The sequence below is a fragment of the Eptesicus fuscus genome, chromosome 2, assembly GCF_027574615.1.
Source record: "Eptesicus fuscus isolate TK198812 chromosome 2, DD_ASM_mEF_20220401, whole genome shotgun sequence".
NCBI classification, from domain to species: domain Eukaryota; kingdom Metazoa; phylum Chordata; class Mammalia; order Chiroptera; family Vespertilionidae; genus Eptesicus; species Eptesicus fuscus.
This window is the reverse complement of record NC_072474.1, coordinates 83,855,752-83,872,071: the sequence shown is the minus strand read 5'-3', so window position 1 is coordinate 83,872,071 and position 16,320 is coordinate 83,855,752. Positions and strand designations below refer to the sequence as shown.

The 16,320-nt window shown below is 44.8% G+C and overlaps 1 protein-coding gene across 1 annotated transcript in view; it reads left to right on the top strand.

Moving 5' to 3' along the window:
• Positions 1–375: 375 nt before the first annotated feature.
• The window catches only part of CEP135 (centrosomal protein 135), a 73,763-nt gene continuing 57,818 nt past the window's right edge, over positions 376–16,320 (top strand). Inside the window, exons 1-5 of the mRNA XM_054728919.1 lie at positions 376–500; positions 4,759–4,916; positions 7,242–7,432; positions 8,184–8,351; positions 13,290–13,431. Coding sequence (XP_054584894.1) covers positions 4,804–4,916; positions 7,242–7,432; positions 8,184–8,351; positions 13,290–13,431 — 614 coding nt within the window. The 5' untranslated portion in view covers positions 376–500; positions 4,759–4,803. The remainder of the gene's footprint in view (positions 501–4,758; positions 4,917–7,241; positions 7,433–8,183; positions 8,352–13,289; positions 13,432–16,320) is intronic.

Genomic DNA, 16,320 nt, shown 5'->3' with positions numbered 1-16,320 from the left:
AGCTCTGAGAGCCAAGCCGGCTAAAGGCTACAATGTGGCTTTTACACGGCGTTTTCCCGGTGAGGATGCGTCCACCTGGTCGGTGAAGGTTAATTCTCCGCAGGAACCGGGCTGGGCAGCGTTTCACCGCGCGCCCAGACGTGAGCGCACCTGGCCTATAGAGGCCGCCACCGCCGCCCTCCGCGGGGGCCCGGGGTTTGCCGGCCGCCAGGGGGCGCTGTGGCCTCTCGCCGCCCCGGCCCAGTCGCTTCCGGGCACCGGGGCCCGCAGCCGCCATCGCCGCCATCGCCGCCGGCGCGTCCCCGCCGCGCGCCTCTCGGTCCGCCGCTCCCGTTACCGGGGCAACGGCGCGCCTCCTCCTGCGGGCCGGGAGCGCCTCTCCGCGCCATTTTCAAACTGTCCTGGCGCCCGAGCCCGTGTTGGGGCGGAAGGGGCCAACGAGGAAGGCAGGCTCGAGGGCGATGCGACCGCAGACGGAGGGAGCGGCGGCCGGAGCTCGGGTGAGGGCCCCGCGGGGGCTGCCGGACCCGGCGGGGTCGGCGCCGTCGCCTCCCGGGCGTCCCCGTGGCCTGGCCGGGCCGTCCGGGCCGGGCGCTGCCGGGAGGGAGGCCGCGCGGCGCGGGAGGAAGTGGGCCCGGGCGGGGCGGGGTGCGGGGAGGCCCCGCAGGCTTGGCTTCCGACACCCCTGCCCTTCCTCCCGGGCCGGCCGCTGCCCGCGGGTGGGCGGGTGTGAAAGTTAAATGCCCGCTTCGCTTCACAGTCGTACGTGCTCTTGGTGAACAGAAGCGCCCAGAGCGCGGGCGGGAGCCGGCCTCCCTCGGCCCCGCACCTTTGGAGACCCCTCTGCCTCCCGCCTCCGCGGCCTTAAGCCGGAGGGCCGAGGCGACGTCCCTGAGGTGCTGTCGGGTTTGGGTCCGCCCTGGTGCCGGCTCAGCCTGCGCGGGCACCTGCCGGCCTCCCGTTCTGGGCTGTTTTGCTGGACGCGTTCGGCCTGGACACGAGGTTGGAGGATGGAGTGGGGCGGGGGCTGGAGACGGAAGCCCACGGGTGAGGCAAGTCTCATACGTGCTTGTTTGATTTTGTCCTTGGGAAGATTTTGATCTTCTTCATCAGCTTTGTTGATTTTTTAAAAATTCACATTTATTTTCTCTCTCCCTCCCTCCTTTCCTCTCTCGCTTTCTCCCTCTCTTTTTCCCTCCCTCCTTCCCCCTTTCCCTCCCTCCTTCCCTCTCTTTCTCCCTTTTTTTCCCTCCCTCCCTCCTTCTCTCCTTCCCTCTCTCCCTTCCTCATCCCCCCTCTCTCCCTCCTTCCCCTCCCTCCCTCACCCCCCTCTCCCTTCCTCCCTTCCTCCTTCCCTCTCTCACCTTCCCTCCCCCCTCCCCCTTCCTCCCTTCCTTTCCCCGGTAAGGAAGTATTATTTCTAGGTAACCAGAGTTGGTACCAGACAAAGAGGGAATGTGTGCGGTGAAGCCCGCTAGTTCTTGGTTGGACAGGTGTATTTCTGATGTCACCCTGCATCCGTCAGGTCCCTTCTTGTGGAAGGAACTTAGGAAGTCCAGAGGGACACCACTCCGGGAGAGGGGGAGAGGAAGATCTGTAGGATGGAGTCATCACGGAGAGGTCCCTGTGACTGGGAAGTTGGGGTGCCATGGGACGGCAGCCAGTGCTGGGCCAGGACTCCGGGGACCTCACTGCCCACCCGCTTTGGGACCTGTGGTTTGGGAACGTTCCTGTTCCTCCGGGGCACAGCCTGGGCTCATCCCGGAGTAGAGAGGGCCTCTTTGGCCTCCTCTGCCTGATCTCACCGTTTGTGAGTGTGAAGAACAGTAGCGCTGTAAAGCAGTTTTTATTTGGCTTAGAGTAATAGGGCTGTATTTTCCTGGCAAAGGTTAGAAAAGGGCAAAGTTTCTAAAGAAGTGATCTTTTGATAACTACATTTTAGGGCAGACTGATAGAGAATAGGCTCATAAATATTTTTAAAAGACAAGGATAAAAGCGTGTATAGAGACATGCGTGTGTTTTTTAATCATTGAAGTAAAGTTTACATGGTGAAACGCACAGATCTGAAGAGTACTTAATTGAAAAGCTTTGATAAATGTGTACACTTGTGTAACCACTACCCCAATCAATATATTTTCATCACCCCAGAAAGTTCCCTCTTAACCCTTCCAGTCAGTCTCCACCCACCCACATGGCCCCAGGCAACTGCTGTTCTAATTTCTGTCCACATAAGTTTAATTTTACCTGTTTTTGAACTTTATGTAAATGGAATTATATGATATAATATACGTGGGTGGCTTCTATTGCTCAAATAATGTTATTCAAATTCATCTGTGTGGTTGATATGTATCTGTAGCTCCTTCTCTTTTATTTTTGAGTAGTACTACATTGTATAAATATATCACAGTTTATCCTGCTGTTGAAGAATATATAGTTTGTTTCCATTTTGGGGCTATTATGAATGAAGCTGCTATGAATATTCTTGTAGAGTCTCTTTGTAAGTTGCTTATTTTCATTTCCTCAAGTAAATTCCTAGGAATAAGATTACAGAGTTATAGAGTAGAAGTATGTTTAACTTTATAAGAAATTGCCAGATATTTTCCACAGTGATTTTATACTCTAGTGTAAAGATTCTAGTTGCTCCAAATCCTTGACAACCTTTTAATTTAGCCATTCTAGTATGGGTGAAATTGTACCTCATTGTGGTTTTAATTTGTACCAGGTGTACCGGTTAATAATGGGGATTTTGTAATCAAAGAAAACAATCATTTCAAGAGAAACATCAAAAGTGCTTTATTCAAAGTAATGTCCACCGCTAGCTACAATCTTTCAGGTAATCTGTGGATACCGTCCCAATAGACCTTTCCTTGTTTTGAGGCAAACCATTCAGAGACCCAATTTTCCACTTTGTACGTTTTGAAGTGCTGCTCAGAAAGTGCATGTGCCATCGATCAGAACAAGTGGTAATCTGAAGGAGCAAGGTCTGGTGAATACAGCGGGTGGGTTAATACTTCACAGGCAAGATAGTTTAATGTGTTTTTAACTGGTTTTGAAGTGTGTGATGGTGCGTTATTATGAAGCAAAATTACTTTGCCATGTCTCCTGGCACATTCTGGTCGTTTCACGATCAAAGTGTGGTTCAAATGGATTATTTGTTGTCGGTGGCGATCAGTATTAACGGTTTCACCTGGTTTTAGAAGCTCATAATACACCACACCTTCCTGATCCCACCAAACACAGAGCACTGTCTTCTTTCCGAAGCGATTTGGCTTTGCAGTCGATGTTGATGGTTGACCTGGATCAAACCATGATTTTGTGCATTTGGGATTCTCAAAATAAATCCACTTTTCATTGCCAGTCACAATTTGATGCAAAAAAAACTTCCTTTCGTGCCGTTGAAGCAACATTTTACTGATGACTTTTTGGTTTTCCATTTGTCTTTCGTTCATTTGATGTGGCACTCATTTTCCTTCCTTTAAAATCTTTCCCATTGCTTGTAAACAATCGCAAATTGTTTGCTGAGCAACGTTTAATCTTTCTGCAAGTTGTTTTTGAGTTTGACACACATCTTCATCCAATAATGCTTCAAACTTTTTCGGTTGACCTGGATGTTCTTTGTCTTTCACATCGAAATCATCACTTTTAAAGCATTTAAACCAGCGCTCACAAGTATCTTGAGATGGAGCATATTCACCATAAGCTTCCTGAAGTATACCATAACTTTCAGCAGCACTTTTCTTCAAAATAATGAATTAAAACTTCCCTCAAATACTCTTTTTGGCATAAAATTCGACATTTTTAAGTGTAAAAATATCTATGATGTTAACACCTTCAGCAAATTTGACATGAAGTTTTAAAGCTTGCTGTCAATACAATAAAATAGCATACATATCAAATCACATATCAACATATGTGTAACTCCATCTACTGAAAAAAAATCTGCATTATCAACCGGTACACCTGGTATTTCTCTGATAACTAATGGTCTTAAGCACCTTTTCATGTGATTATTTCATTCAGATATCTTCTGCAAGGTGCCTATTAAACTCTAACCCATTCTTTTATAGATTATTTGTCAGCATTAAGAGTTGAATTGCAAGAGTTCTTTATATATTCCTTATAAAAATCGATTTTAGATATTATGAATATTTTCTCCCACTTTGTTTGCCTTTTTGTTTTCTTAATGGAATATTTTAATGAGCAGACATTTTTAATTTGGCGAAGTACAGTTTCTCAAATTTTTCTTTTATATTTATATTTAGTGCTTTTTAAATAGTCTTCTCTAAGGATTTTCTTCCTACCTCTGGCTCAGGAAAATTTTCTTCTTTTTTTTTTCTTCTAGAAGCTTTATTGATTTTTCACTCTTTAGATAGAGGTTTATGAACAGATACTCATTTTTAAAAAATATTTTTATCGATTTGAGAGAGAAGAGAGGGAGAGAGAATCATTGATTGGCTGCATTTTGCATGCCCCACACTGGGGATTGAGCCCACAACCTGAGCATATGCCCTGACTGGAATTGAACCATGACCTGCTGGTTCATAGGTTAATGCTCAACCCTGAGCCACACAGCCTGGGCCAGATAATCATTTCAGTGCAGCAATAAGAATATCATAAGCATTCTACTTAAATCAATCTAAATATTGCAGAAGTTTGTCTAACTAAAGTAGAATTGTTTCCAATTAAAAGGAATATTTCATTCTTATCATGAAACAATAATAGTAACTATAATAATATAATGATGTTTCACTCTTTTAGGACTTTAATTTTTGGAAGTGAATAAAACTAGTTTTGGAAGACAAGATGACTACAGCTGCAGAAAGAAAGTATATTAATATTAGAAAAAGATTGGATCAGTTGGGATACCGCCAGACTCTGACAGTGGAGTGTTTACCCTTGGTAGAAAAACTTTTCAGGTAAAGATGAAAATACAGTTCTAAACCTCTATAATCCTTAATTTCATTTATCTGGTTTGATTGAACTTCATGCTACAGTAAAGAATTGGGTAGATTTTTTAAAAGCCCTTAAATTATCCAAAGCACATCTATTTGTTGCAGATCCTGCTTCTCCATCATGAATTCAGGGTCTCCATATTGTAGAACTCCAGGGGTCACCATTCATACTATATCGTCTAAAGTAAACATTTTTGAGGGTTTTCCCTGTGGATAGAATTACAGTCTTTTTAATGTGGTTTTCTGATATAATTGGGAGTTCTAGGTCAGCCTCACCTACTGGTCTTTAGTTACTATTACATTAATAATGTCATTTCTTTAGCTGTTACATATTACCTTATATGTGGTAATTCTTTAGCTGTTATGTATTACCTTAACTGAAGGAGCCTTTGTGATTTTCTTTACCACATGAACTCTATTACTGTGGTTTGAGCCTGGGGCAGGGAAATTGCTTCGGGAGCTTTTGCATTAGGACAGTGATTTTCGATAGGTGTGCCATGGCATGCACACTGGTGTGCCACAAGAATTTTTAAAACATGCAATACCTATTTAATCAGGGCCACTGATCTCTTTTCCTTTATATTGTCAAATAAAAAATGACAACAGCCAACACAAAAATAGCTATCCAGTGTGAATAAATCAAAATTATACCTTCTCTTTGGTCAGATCGGCAAAAAAATACAATGTTTTTATGGTGTGCCGCAGAATTTTAGTAATTAGTTTATGTGTGCCATGCGATGTCAGGTTGAAAATCGCTGCCGAAGACTATAAGAGATGATAAGAAGAAAGAATAGATGAAAAATATTTTGTGGTCTTTAGAATAGCCTTCAAAATCCTTCTTCATCTAGCCCCTGCAGCTTTATCTCCCATGTATTGAACCAATTGAAGCTCCCTAAACATATGGACACTCTCACCCATTGTCTCTCCATATGCTGTTCTTTCTGCCTGTAAAGTCTCTCTCTCTTCTCTGTCCCCTTGCCCTTGTGCTTAGTTAGCTATACAGTCTGCTGGACTCTATCATGTCTCTTACATGCCACCTTAACTACTTATTATTACTGGAAGCTTCCATTTGACTTCCCTTTAGAATTCAAACTCTATACCTAGGAGACCAGAGACTATACCTAGAACAGGCTGAATACATAATTGGCACTGAAGTATTTGTTGAGTTTATCACATCTATAATAATAAAAGGGTAATATGCTAATTAGACTGATGTCTTCTGGACATCGTTCCAGACGTCCTTCCTGACAAAGCTGGGGCCAGAGGAAAGCCAGCCCAGGTCCTGGGTGCCTGTGGGCGGCCCGAGGGAAGCCAGCCCGGGTCCTGGGTGCCTGCGGGCAGCTGGAGGAGGGAAGCAGTCCGGATCCCAGTTGCCTGCAGGCGGCTGGAGGAGGGAAGCCTGTGCCAGCAGCCAGGGGAAGGAAGGCCTACTATTGCACGAATTTTTGTGCATCGGGTCTCTAGTAGTAGCATAACTTTTTGACAAACTATCAGTAGAATACAAGCTCCATGACAGTGGGTTCTTTATTGCTTTCCCTGCTCAATAAGTATTGTTGGGAGTAAATATTCCACTAGTCTGTGTTCTTTGAGGCAAGGAACTGAATCTTATTTATTGTGTACCTGGCACTTAGCATGTAGAAGGTACTCAATAAATATTTGCTGAAAAAACAAGTAAGTTTCACAGATTCCACAGGATCAGGTGACTAATGGGGGAATGAGCAAGAGGGGAGATTCAAAGATGATTCTAATTATGTGTACACAGGTTCGTGCACCAGTGGGGTCCCTCGGCCTGGCCTGTGGGGATAGGGCTGAAACCAGCTATCCAACATCCCCCGAGGGGTCCCGGATTGTGAGAGGTTGCAGGCCAGGCCAAGGAATCCCACCAGTGCATGATCGAGGCTGGGGAGGGATCGCAGGAGGCTCCAGGGTGTGTCCAGCCCATCTCGCCCAGTCCCGATCGGCCAGACTCCAGCAGCAAGCTAACCCACCGGTTGGAGCGTCTTCTCCCTGGTGGTCAGTGCACGTCATAGCAACTGGTCAAACTGTCGAACGAACAGTCGGACACTTAGCATATTAGGCTTTTATTATATAGGATAATTTATAACTTAATCTTGTTTTGAGAAATTTTTTAATGCTTCGTAGTACCTTGAAAGACTCCTAAGTGTTTGTTTTTATATTTGAATTCACTTGGCATTTAACATATTTAAGCCTTTTATAGTTATATTTTTAGTTATTAGAAAGTTAATAGAATGTTTCCTGGTATTTACATTTTCTATTCTTTCATTCTAGTGACCTGGTTCATACAACAGAAAGTCTTAGGAAATCAAAATTATCTGCTGTGAAAGCCGAAAAAGAAAGTGCCAATTTTGATTTTGTTTTGGAACCTTACAAACTTGAAAATACAAAATTGAGCAGGGAAAATAATGAATTATACCTGGAATTAATGAAACTGAGAGAACAATCGGCCCAACACATTAAAGGTAAAATTTTGTGATTTTTCTTTTAATGCCATATTTTTGCCCCCTTTCATTTTATGTATAGGAAAGGCTAGTCTAATTTTAAAACTATTGATTAGACAATGTGGTAGTCCTCTTGTAACAGCTCTTGAAATTCTGTAGGGTTTGTTGAAGAGTTCCCGAGAAGTAAAATAAATTTTCATTCCATATCTGTATTTGTGTATGCTATAACTGTATTGAATTTTTAGATTTACAATTGCTAGCGAAAAGGTTAACTGCTAGAACTGAGGGAATGTTCTTGAAACAACTTTTGTTTTTCCTATAATGAAATTAAGAGGATTAAAGTAAGTTAAAAGCCATACATCATTCTGATTCTTTAATACTCCATTTTTGAGCTAGAAGGTACAATAAAGTTATTTCAAAAGTACTAGGCAAAGAGTAATTATATGGCTATATTACTGTAAATTCTTACATTCAGTTGAAAGCCCTGTCTAAAACCTGGCATGAATTCATAATTTCTTAGCTTGATATCCAATTTACTGGGTCAAAAGCCATGGTGAATGAATATTACAGCAGAAGAAAAATATGATTCCCTCTTGTGCTTAATGACTTACTTGCAGTTTTGTTAATAGTAGTAGAAAAGGTAGTAGCCTTTCAAACAAAGCATGCGTAAGAATTAGGTAGAGCCTTTCAAATTGGGGACTTTTTGTATTTTATGAAGTGGAAGAACTCCATAGATTTCTTGATCTGTAAAATAGTCTTTGAATCTTTTAAGAGCTGAAAACTACATTGAAGGAGAGTACACGTGAAACAGCTGATCTGAAATTTTTAAATAACCAGTATGTTCATAAACTCAAACTTTTGGAGAAAGAGAGCAAAGCTAAGAATGAAAAAATTCAACAACTTCAAGAAAAGAATTTGCATGCTGTTGTACAAACTCCAGGTACATCAGTTCCTTCTCTAAACAAATTATATATATATCTAATCTTTTAAAGATAGTTAAACTACTAACTGAAATAGGACTTTGGATTTTCATGCCTAGACTTTAGTATTTGAAAAAATATGTTTGGATAGTCACATAAACTTTTTGATTTACTTCTGAATATCCAAGTAGTATTTCTTACATGTGGTGCTTAGAAACTTGTAATAGCTTCTTAGCTGTAAGAAGTCTAACTTTAATGCCCAGAGTTTTATTTCCTTAATCTCTGTTTTAAATTCTCTTTCCTATATTGTTATTATCCTATCTAATAAAGAGGGAATATGCTAATTGACCATTACTCCATCACAAAGATGGCTGCACCCACAGCTGAGGCCAAGTTCCCATAAGGAGCCTTAACGAGCAATCAGCAGGGACCTGAGGAAATGCCCTCCCCCACCCCTGTGGGGCTTGACAGGGGACCTCAGGCCGTGCCCCACACCCGGCAGGGCTTGACAGGGGACCTCAAGGTGCGCTTCCCATCCTGGTGCTGGGCTAGGGGACCTCAGGCTGCTCCTCTCGCCCCAATGCCAGGCTGGGGAACCTCAGGCCGTGCCCACCCCACCAGGTGGGGCTTGACAGGGGACTTCAGGCCACGCCCCTCACCCCGGCACCAGGCTGGGGGACCTCAAGCCACACTCCCTGCCTCAGCACCGGGCCAGGAGACTGAGGCTGCAACCCCCTGTCTGGCGGGGCTTGACAGGGGAGATTAGACCGCCCCCCCCCCCCCCCCCCGCCCAGCAGGGCTTGACGGGGGACCTGAGGCTGCACCCCCCTGCCGATGGGGCTTGACAGGGGACCTGAGGCTGTGCCCCCCCTTCCCGGTGCCAGGCCAGGGGACCTGAGGCTGTGCCCCCCCTCCCGGTGCCAGGCCGGGGGTCCTGAGGCTATGTCCCCTGCCCAACGGGGCTTGACAAAGGTGGGACTGGCCGGATCTGGGTCTCCCACGATTTTGAGGTGCATGTGGATGGGCGGGGACTTGACTCTGGGTCCCGTGGTGCACCCCAGACTCTTGACAGGAGGAAGGTTTTCATATACATTTTACTAATTTTCTTTCATCTCTGACACTTCTATTATAGAGAAAGGGCAAATAGCAATATTAAATTATTTCCTCTAATTAATCCCCTTTTAATGTGCACGAATTTCGTGCACCGCACCACTAGTCCTAGATAATAAAAGCCTAATAGGCTAAGTGTCTGGTCCTTCAGTCATTTGTTCAACCAATCAAAGTGTAATATGCTAATGATATGCTAAGGCTGCTCAACTACTCACTATGACGTACACTGAACACCAGGGTCCAGACAGTTGACCGGTTGACCAGTCACTATGACATGCACTAACCACCAGGGGGAAGACTTTTCAACCAGTGGGTTATCTTGCTGCTGGGGTCCGGCTGATTGGGACTGAGCGAGATGGGCCCGACACGCCCTGGAGCCCTCCCACAGTTCTTCCCTGGCCCCGATCATGCACTGGTGGGGTCCCTCAGCCTGGCCTGTGCCCTCTCGTAATCCGGGATCCCTCAGGGGCTGTCAGAAAACTGGTTTCATCCTGGTCCCTCAGGCCAGGCCAGGGGACCATACTGGTGCACAAATTCGTGCACCAGGCCTCTAGTTTTAGTTATAAAAGTGATCCATACTTAAAGAATTTGGAAAAGATGTAATTTCTTAGTTTATTTTACTATTTTTACCTTTATGTTCAGTTCTTGAACAAGAGAAAAGATGATGGGCCATATCCAAATTGATGGTTGTTCAGGCATGATGTCCAGTACTAATGACAAGGTCTTTGGGATATCTGAGCCATGGGATCAAGATTATGGGAGTAAATGAGGCATAGAAAAGTGCAGGAATATGAGATTAGGTAGAGATTGGGAAATTAAAGAGCACAGATGGACCAATAGTGACTTGGTCAGATGAAGATTATGATTAGAAGGGAGTTGAAGATCAAAAGCTAATATAGTTCTAAGTAGAGACAGAGTCCAAGCACAATCATGTTGTTATGTACTTGAAACTGAGTGAAGAAACTCATGAGAGTTGTCAGATTAGGAATTGAGAGGCTAGGGTGGGGAAGAATCAGTGGAGCTCAAGGTGGCAGGAAATGAGAGGCAGACTGAGCCAATGGCAGAAAAGGTGGGGAAAAGTGGGGAAGATCTCAGAAATAACTGGAAGATTGAGAAAAAAAGAGGATAACCTGGTTTCCTGAGAAAAGAATAGGACAGATTCAAGAAAGATTCAGGGATGTGATCTGTAGAATTTAGTAACTGAATATGGTAGGCTTGGAAGGTAAGGGGAATTCTCAGACTTCTCTGGGTGGATAATGGTATTATTTCTCAAGCTAGGGAATGTGGGAGGTGGGGGCAGAAATCTACCTTTGGATATGTTGAGGGTGTTACATGGGACAATCACATTGAGATTTCCAATATGCAGTGGGGTATGTAGATCTGTTCTTAGAAGTGTGGTCCCAGATGGAGATTCAAGTTGGAAGCCTTTGGAGTATCTTGGAAATTGAAGCTGTGGAATTATATAGTGAGATTGTGTAGTTTGGGAAGAGAGGAGAACCAAAGAGACCTTAGGGAAGTTCGTATTTAAGGGACTTATGGAAGAAGAAGGTCATGAAAGAAATTGAGGAGCAATTAAGATAGGAAATCAGTAGATAAGGGAAGAAGAAAATGGTTTGTCTTGTTTAGGTGTGTAACTACAAGCAGGTCGTTTAAATACTTATTTTTTTCATTGATTAAGGTATTACATGTGTCCATATCCCCCCATTGCCCCCCCCCCCCACCCCACTCCCATACATGCCCTCAACCCCCAGTGTCTTGCATCCATTGGTTATGCTTATATGCATGCATATAAGTCCTTTGGTTGATCTCTTACCTCCCTCCCCCCTCCCCAGCCTTCCTGCTGTAATTTGACAGTGTGTTCGATGCTTCTGTTTAAATACTTTTGACTCGGTTGCTTCATCCTCAGAACGAGAGATGTAAGAATATACCAAATTTGTTAGGATTCTAAGGAATACAAAGTTGTGGGTTATGTTTTTCTTTACGAGGATCAGTGAGTTTTTTAAGAACATGTATAATCTTAGCTAGATGCTGAAAAAGATAAATTATCAATGTGGTTTGCACTAAGATAGGATATATTTATTCATAAAAAGAAATCACTCCTGCTATTTTTAAAGATAATTAGTAAAATACTAGAAGCCCGATGCACGAAATTCGTGCACAGCTGGGGGTTGTCCCTCAGCCCAGCCTGTACCCTCTCCAATCTGGGACTCCTGGAGGGATGTCCGACTGCCCGTTTAGGCCCGATCCCACCGGATCGGGCCTAAACAGGCAGTCGGACATCCCTCTCACAATCCAGGACTGTTGGCTCCCAACTGCTTGCCTGCCTGCCTTCCTGATTGCCCCTAACTGCTACTGCCTGCCAGCCTGGTCACCCCCTAACCACTCCGCTGCCAGCCTGGTTGATGCTTAACTGCTCCCCTGTCAGCCTGTTTGCCCCCAACTTCCCTCCTCTGCCAGCCTGGTCACCCCTAACTGCCCTCTCCTGCAGGGTTGATCACCTCCAACTGCCCTCCTCTGCCGGCCTGGTCACCCCTAACTGCCCTCTCCTGCAGGGTTGATTGCCTCCAACTGCCCTCCCTTGCAAGCCTGGTCCCTCTCAACTGCCCTCCCTTGCAGGCCGGGTGCCTCCCAACTGCCCTCCCCTGCTGGCCATCTTGTAGTGGCCATCTTGTGTCCACATGGGGGCAGGATCTTTGACCACATGGGGGCAGCTATATTGTGTGTTGCAGTGATGATCAATCTGTATATTACTCTTTTATTAGATAAAATAGTACAGGGCTATTATATAGTACAGAGCCTGGTACAGGGGTGGGTGTCAGCTGGTTTGCCCTGAAGGGTGTCCTGGATCAGGGTGGGGTTCCCTTGGGGTGTGGAGTGGCCTGAGCAAGGGGCCTGTGGTGGTTTGCAGGCCGGCCATGCCCCCTGGCAACCCAAGCAGAGGCCCTGGTATCTGGGATTTATTTTCCTTCTACAATTGAAACTTTGTAGCCTTAAGCAGGTGGGCCCGGCCAGGGTGTGCAGAAAGCTTTGCTTCCCCTGTTGCCACCGGCAACCCTGGCCTGCTCTCTCAAGCTCCATTCTGCCACCATTTGTTTGAATTTGTTTACCTTCTATAATTGAAACTTTGTAGTTTGAGTGGAGGCTTAGGCCTGCAACGGCTATGGAAAGCTTGGCTTCCTCTGTTACCTGGGAAACCTTGCTCTCTGTGGCTGCAGCCATCTTGGTTTGGGTTAATTTGCATACTCGCCCTGATTGGCTGGTGGGCGTGGCTTATGTAGCAGAGTGATGGTTAATTTGCATATTACCATTTTATTAGAGAAGGTTCCCTACTAATTCAGGTTACAGCATGATTTTATATTACAGTTGACATTCCATTATATATTAATTTTACTACTTAAAATTTCAGTTATCTGCTCTTTTGGCATTGCTTAATAAGCATGTGTATTAAGGCAGTTCTCACTGTCTTGAGCTCCTTGTTTGACAGTTTTCCATTGGTGGTAACTTCTTGAGCTCACAATAATAAATGCCACAAGGCACACTCAAGTTTTAATCTTGCCAACATCTGGTCCCCATCTACTGGAGGCATAGATTAATTCTGGGCACACATGCCATGCGTGCAGAAAATAAAACTTGTTTTATAACCATATCTGTTGAAGTTTTCAGGAAGGCATCATTTAAAGATCAGGGTGGGTATTTATATATGGGGGAGAAAACATTTTATCCATATATAAGATGATTTAGAGACATACTGTATAACAAAAAGGCCAACCTTCTGGAATATTTAATTCTAAGACAGTGGTTTGTTTGTTTATAATTTTTTTTTTGAAATATACATTTGTTTTCTTTAGGCGGCAAGAAAAGAAGTATTGCTTTTAGGCGCCAGCGAATGCAAATTGACCAACCAGTCCCTCCCTCTGAAGTCAGTTCCTATCCAGTTCCTCAGCCAGATGACCCTTACATTGCAGACCTCCTACAAGTGGCTGATAACAGGTGCATTAAATAATTTCTTGTTGACTTTAGTTAATTAACCAAGTTATTTTTTGACTGTGGAGCTTTTGTCTCATTAACTATTGTATCTCCAGTGCCTAGCTGAGAGCTTTGCAAAAGCACTCAGTAAATACTTTCTGAATGTATTCTGAATATACAATTTTTTAATTTGTTTTGTAACTTTGATTTCAGATAGATCATATGCCTGCTGTTTCTGTCCATATTTGCTTTAAAACTGTTTAGTGCCATTCAGAATCTATTTCAGTAGAGTTGCTTTGACATTTGGTTTCATCAACCAAAGTAAAGTTCTCTTTTACAGGACTCTTATTACTTCAGATTTATGTCAAATGCTGATGGACATGGATAGATTTGCAATTGGCTTTGAAATTCTTGCTTCAAAATTCTTGCTTCATGATTCTTTAGTTCTATATGTTTGCGTTTGCTTAAATTGCAATCAGATACACATTTTGTTTCAACTAAGCTTTCTAGGAAAGGCACGATGTAAGTGTTCTAGGGATGTAAAAATGAGTAAAAAGGGGGTTGCTGCTTTTGAGAAGTTCACAATCTTGCAGTGAAGATGAGACAAGAGAATACACAAAATGCTATTAAGAAAATTATGGGGCCCAGCTGGTGTGTCTCAGTGCTTGAGCATTGACTTACAAACCAGGAGGTCATGCACATGCCTGGGTTGCGGGCTCGGTCCCCAGTGGGGGCATGCAGGAGGCAGCCGATTGATGATTCTCTCTCATCATTAATGTTTCTCCCCCTCTCCTCTCATCCTTCTATCTGAAATCAATAAAAACTTAAAAAAAAAATTATGAGGGGTTCAAAGGAGCAAGAGAGCACTAGTGACAGCTTCTATGGTCATAGCTGGAGAAACATTAAAATATGGAATACACCAATAGAAATAGTGCAGAAAACTTTTATTTATTATTATTATTTTAGCCTTATCTGAGGATATATTTATTGATTTTAAAGAGGGACGAAGGGAGAGAGAAAGACAGAGACATATCAATATGAGAGAGAAACATCAATTGGTTGCCTCCTGTATGTGCCCTGGCCAGGGATTGACCTGCATCCTAGGTATGTGCCCTGACCGGGAATCGAACCCACAACCTTATGGTGTATGGGATGCACTCCAATTAACTGACACCTTGCCAGGGCTAGTGCAGATTACTTTTAATTTTGTGGATTATGCAGAGACTATGGGGCAGTTTTTCCATTTTATTAATCTACATTAATAAAAGAGAACCATGCAAATTGACCGTACCTCCGCTACGCCCACTAGCCAATCAGGAGCGAGTATGCAAATTAACTCAACCAAGATGGCAGCGGCCATGGAGCTGGAGTAAGCAGGAGGCTTGGGTTGCCCCGGCAATGGAGGAAGCCAAGCTTCCCGCCCTGCCCTGGCCAGCCCTGGCCTCTGCTCAAGGCTACAAAGTTTCAATTATAGAAGAAAAATAAGTTCCAGATACTTGCTTCTAGCCGGCCCTGACCTCCACTCAAGGAGGCGCTGAAAAAAAATAAAGACAAAAAGGAGGGGCTGGGAGCTTGGGTCACCGGGGGGGTGATCAGGCCAGGATGGGACAGCAGTTGTGGGTGATCAGGCTGGTGGGAGGCGGGGCCGTTGGGGATAAGCAGACCGTCAGTGGGGGTCAGTTGGAGGTGATCAGGACATCAGGGGAGCAGTTTGGAATGAGCAGGCCAGCAGGGGGGGCAGTTGGAGGCTAGCAGGCCAGTGGGGGGGAGGGAAGGTGGGGGCGAGCAGGCCAGTAGGAGGGGGCAGTTGGGGGGTGATCAGGCTGGTGGGGGGGCATTTGGGGGCAAGTAGGCTGGCGGCGGGGGGCAGTTGGGGGCAAGCAGGCCAGCAGGCAGAGTGGTTAGGGGCAATCAGGCAGGCAGGCAGGCAGGCAGGTGAGCGGCTGGAGCTAGTAGTGCTGGATTGTGAGAGGGATGTCCAACGGCCGATCCCTGTAAACCAGCAGTGGGACATCCTTCGAGGGGTCCCAGATTGGAGAGGGTGCAGGCCGGGCTGAGGAACACCTCCCTCTCCCCGTGCACGAATTTCGTGCACCAGGCCACTAGTATCAATATAAGAACCTAGAAAGGTAACTATGGTTAGGGTACTCAGTAGGATCTCTTAGCTCAGTTATTTTCACACAATGTTAATGTACCTGTATTTATACAGTTATCTAACCTTAATCATGAAATATTTTGTGTGTTTCTGTTACAGTTATTATCTAGGGCTTCTTAAAAAATACGTTAGTATTATTTAAGGAGGGTTTGTTTAGCTGCATATATATCATTTTCTGACTTTACCTTTCTCTTTATCATTTTTTTTTTCTATTAAGCCATCATAGGTGGCATTAGTCTCTTGATTATCTTGTTTTAATTTGCACATGCAAATTGTATTTACATTCAGTCATTTGTGCATTTTTTGAGTGCAGTTGGATACGTACTCTTCTCCTAAGCCTAGATGAGTAGAAAATGTGGTTCCAATAATAGCAGGGATGAGCTGTGTCCAGCCTTACTCACTCCACTCCATGGAAACTGTTTCTTAAAGCAGACCTGATTTCAGGCTTTATCTTTCCGGTAGGAATGTAGTTGTGTCATTTATATATTAACTAGAGGCCTGGTGCATGGAATTCATGCACGGGAGGTGGGGGGACATCCCTCAGCCTGGCTTGTGCCCTCTCGCAGTCCGGGAGCCCCACGATTGATCACCCCAAAGAGGTAGGCCCTGCCCACCCAGCTGGGGCTCTGCCATGAATCACCCCTACAGAGGGAGGCCTCGCCCACCCGCCGCAGCCTGCCCGTCGGTGGCCTACGCTTCCCTCTTTGGGTCGATCACGGAGCCCCTTAGTTGATCGCCCCGCCGTCTGGTGGCCTGGG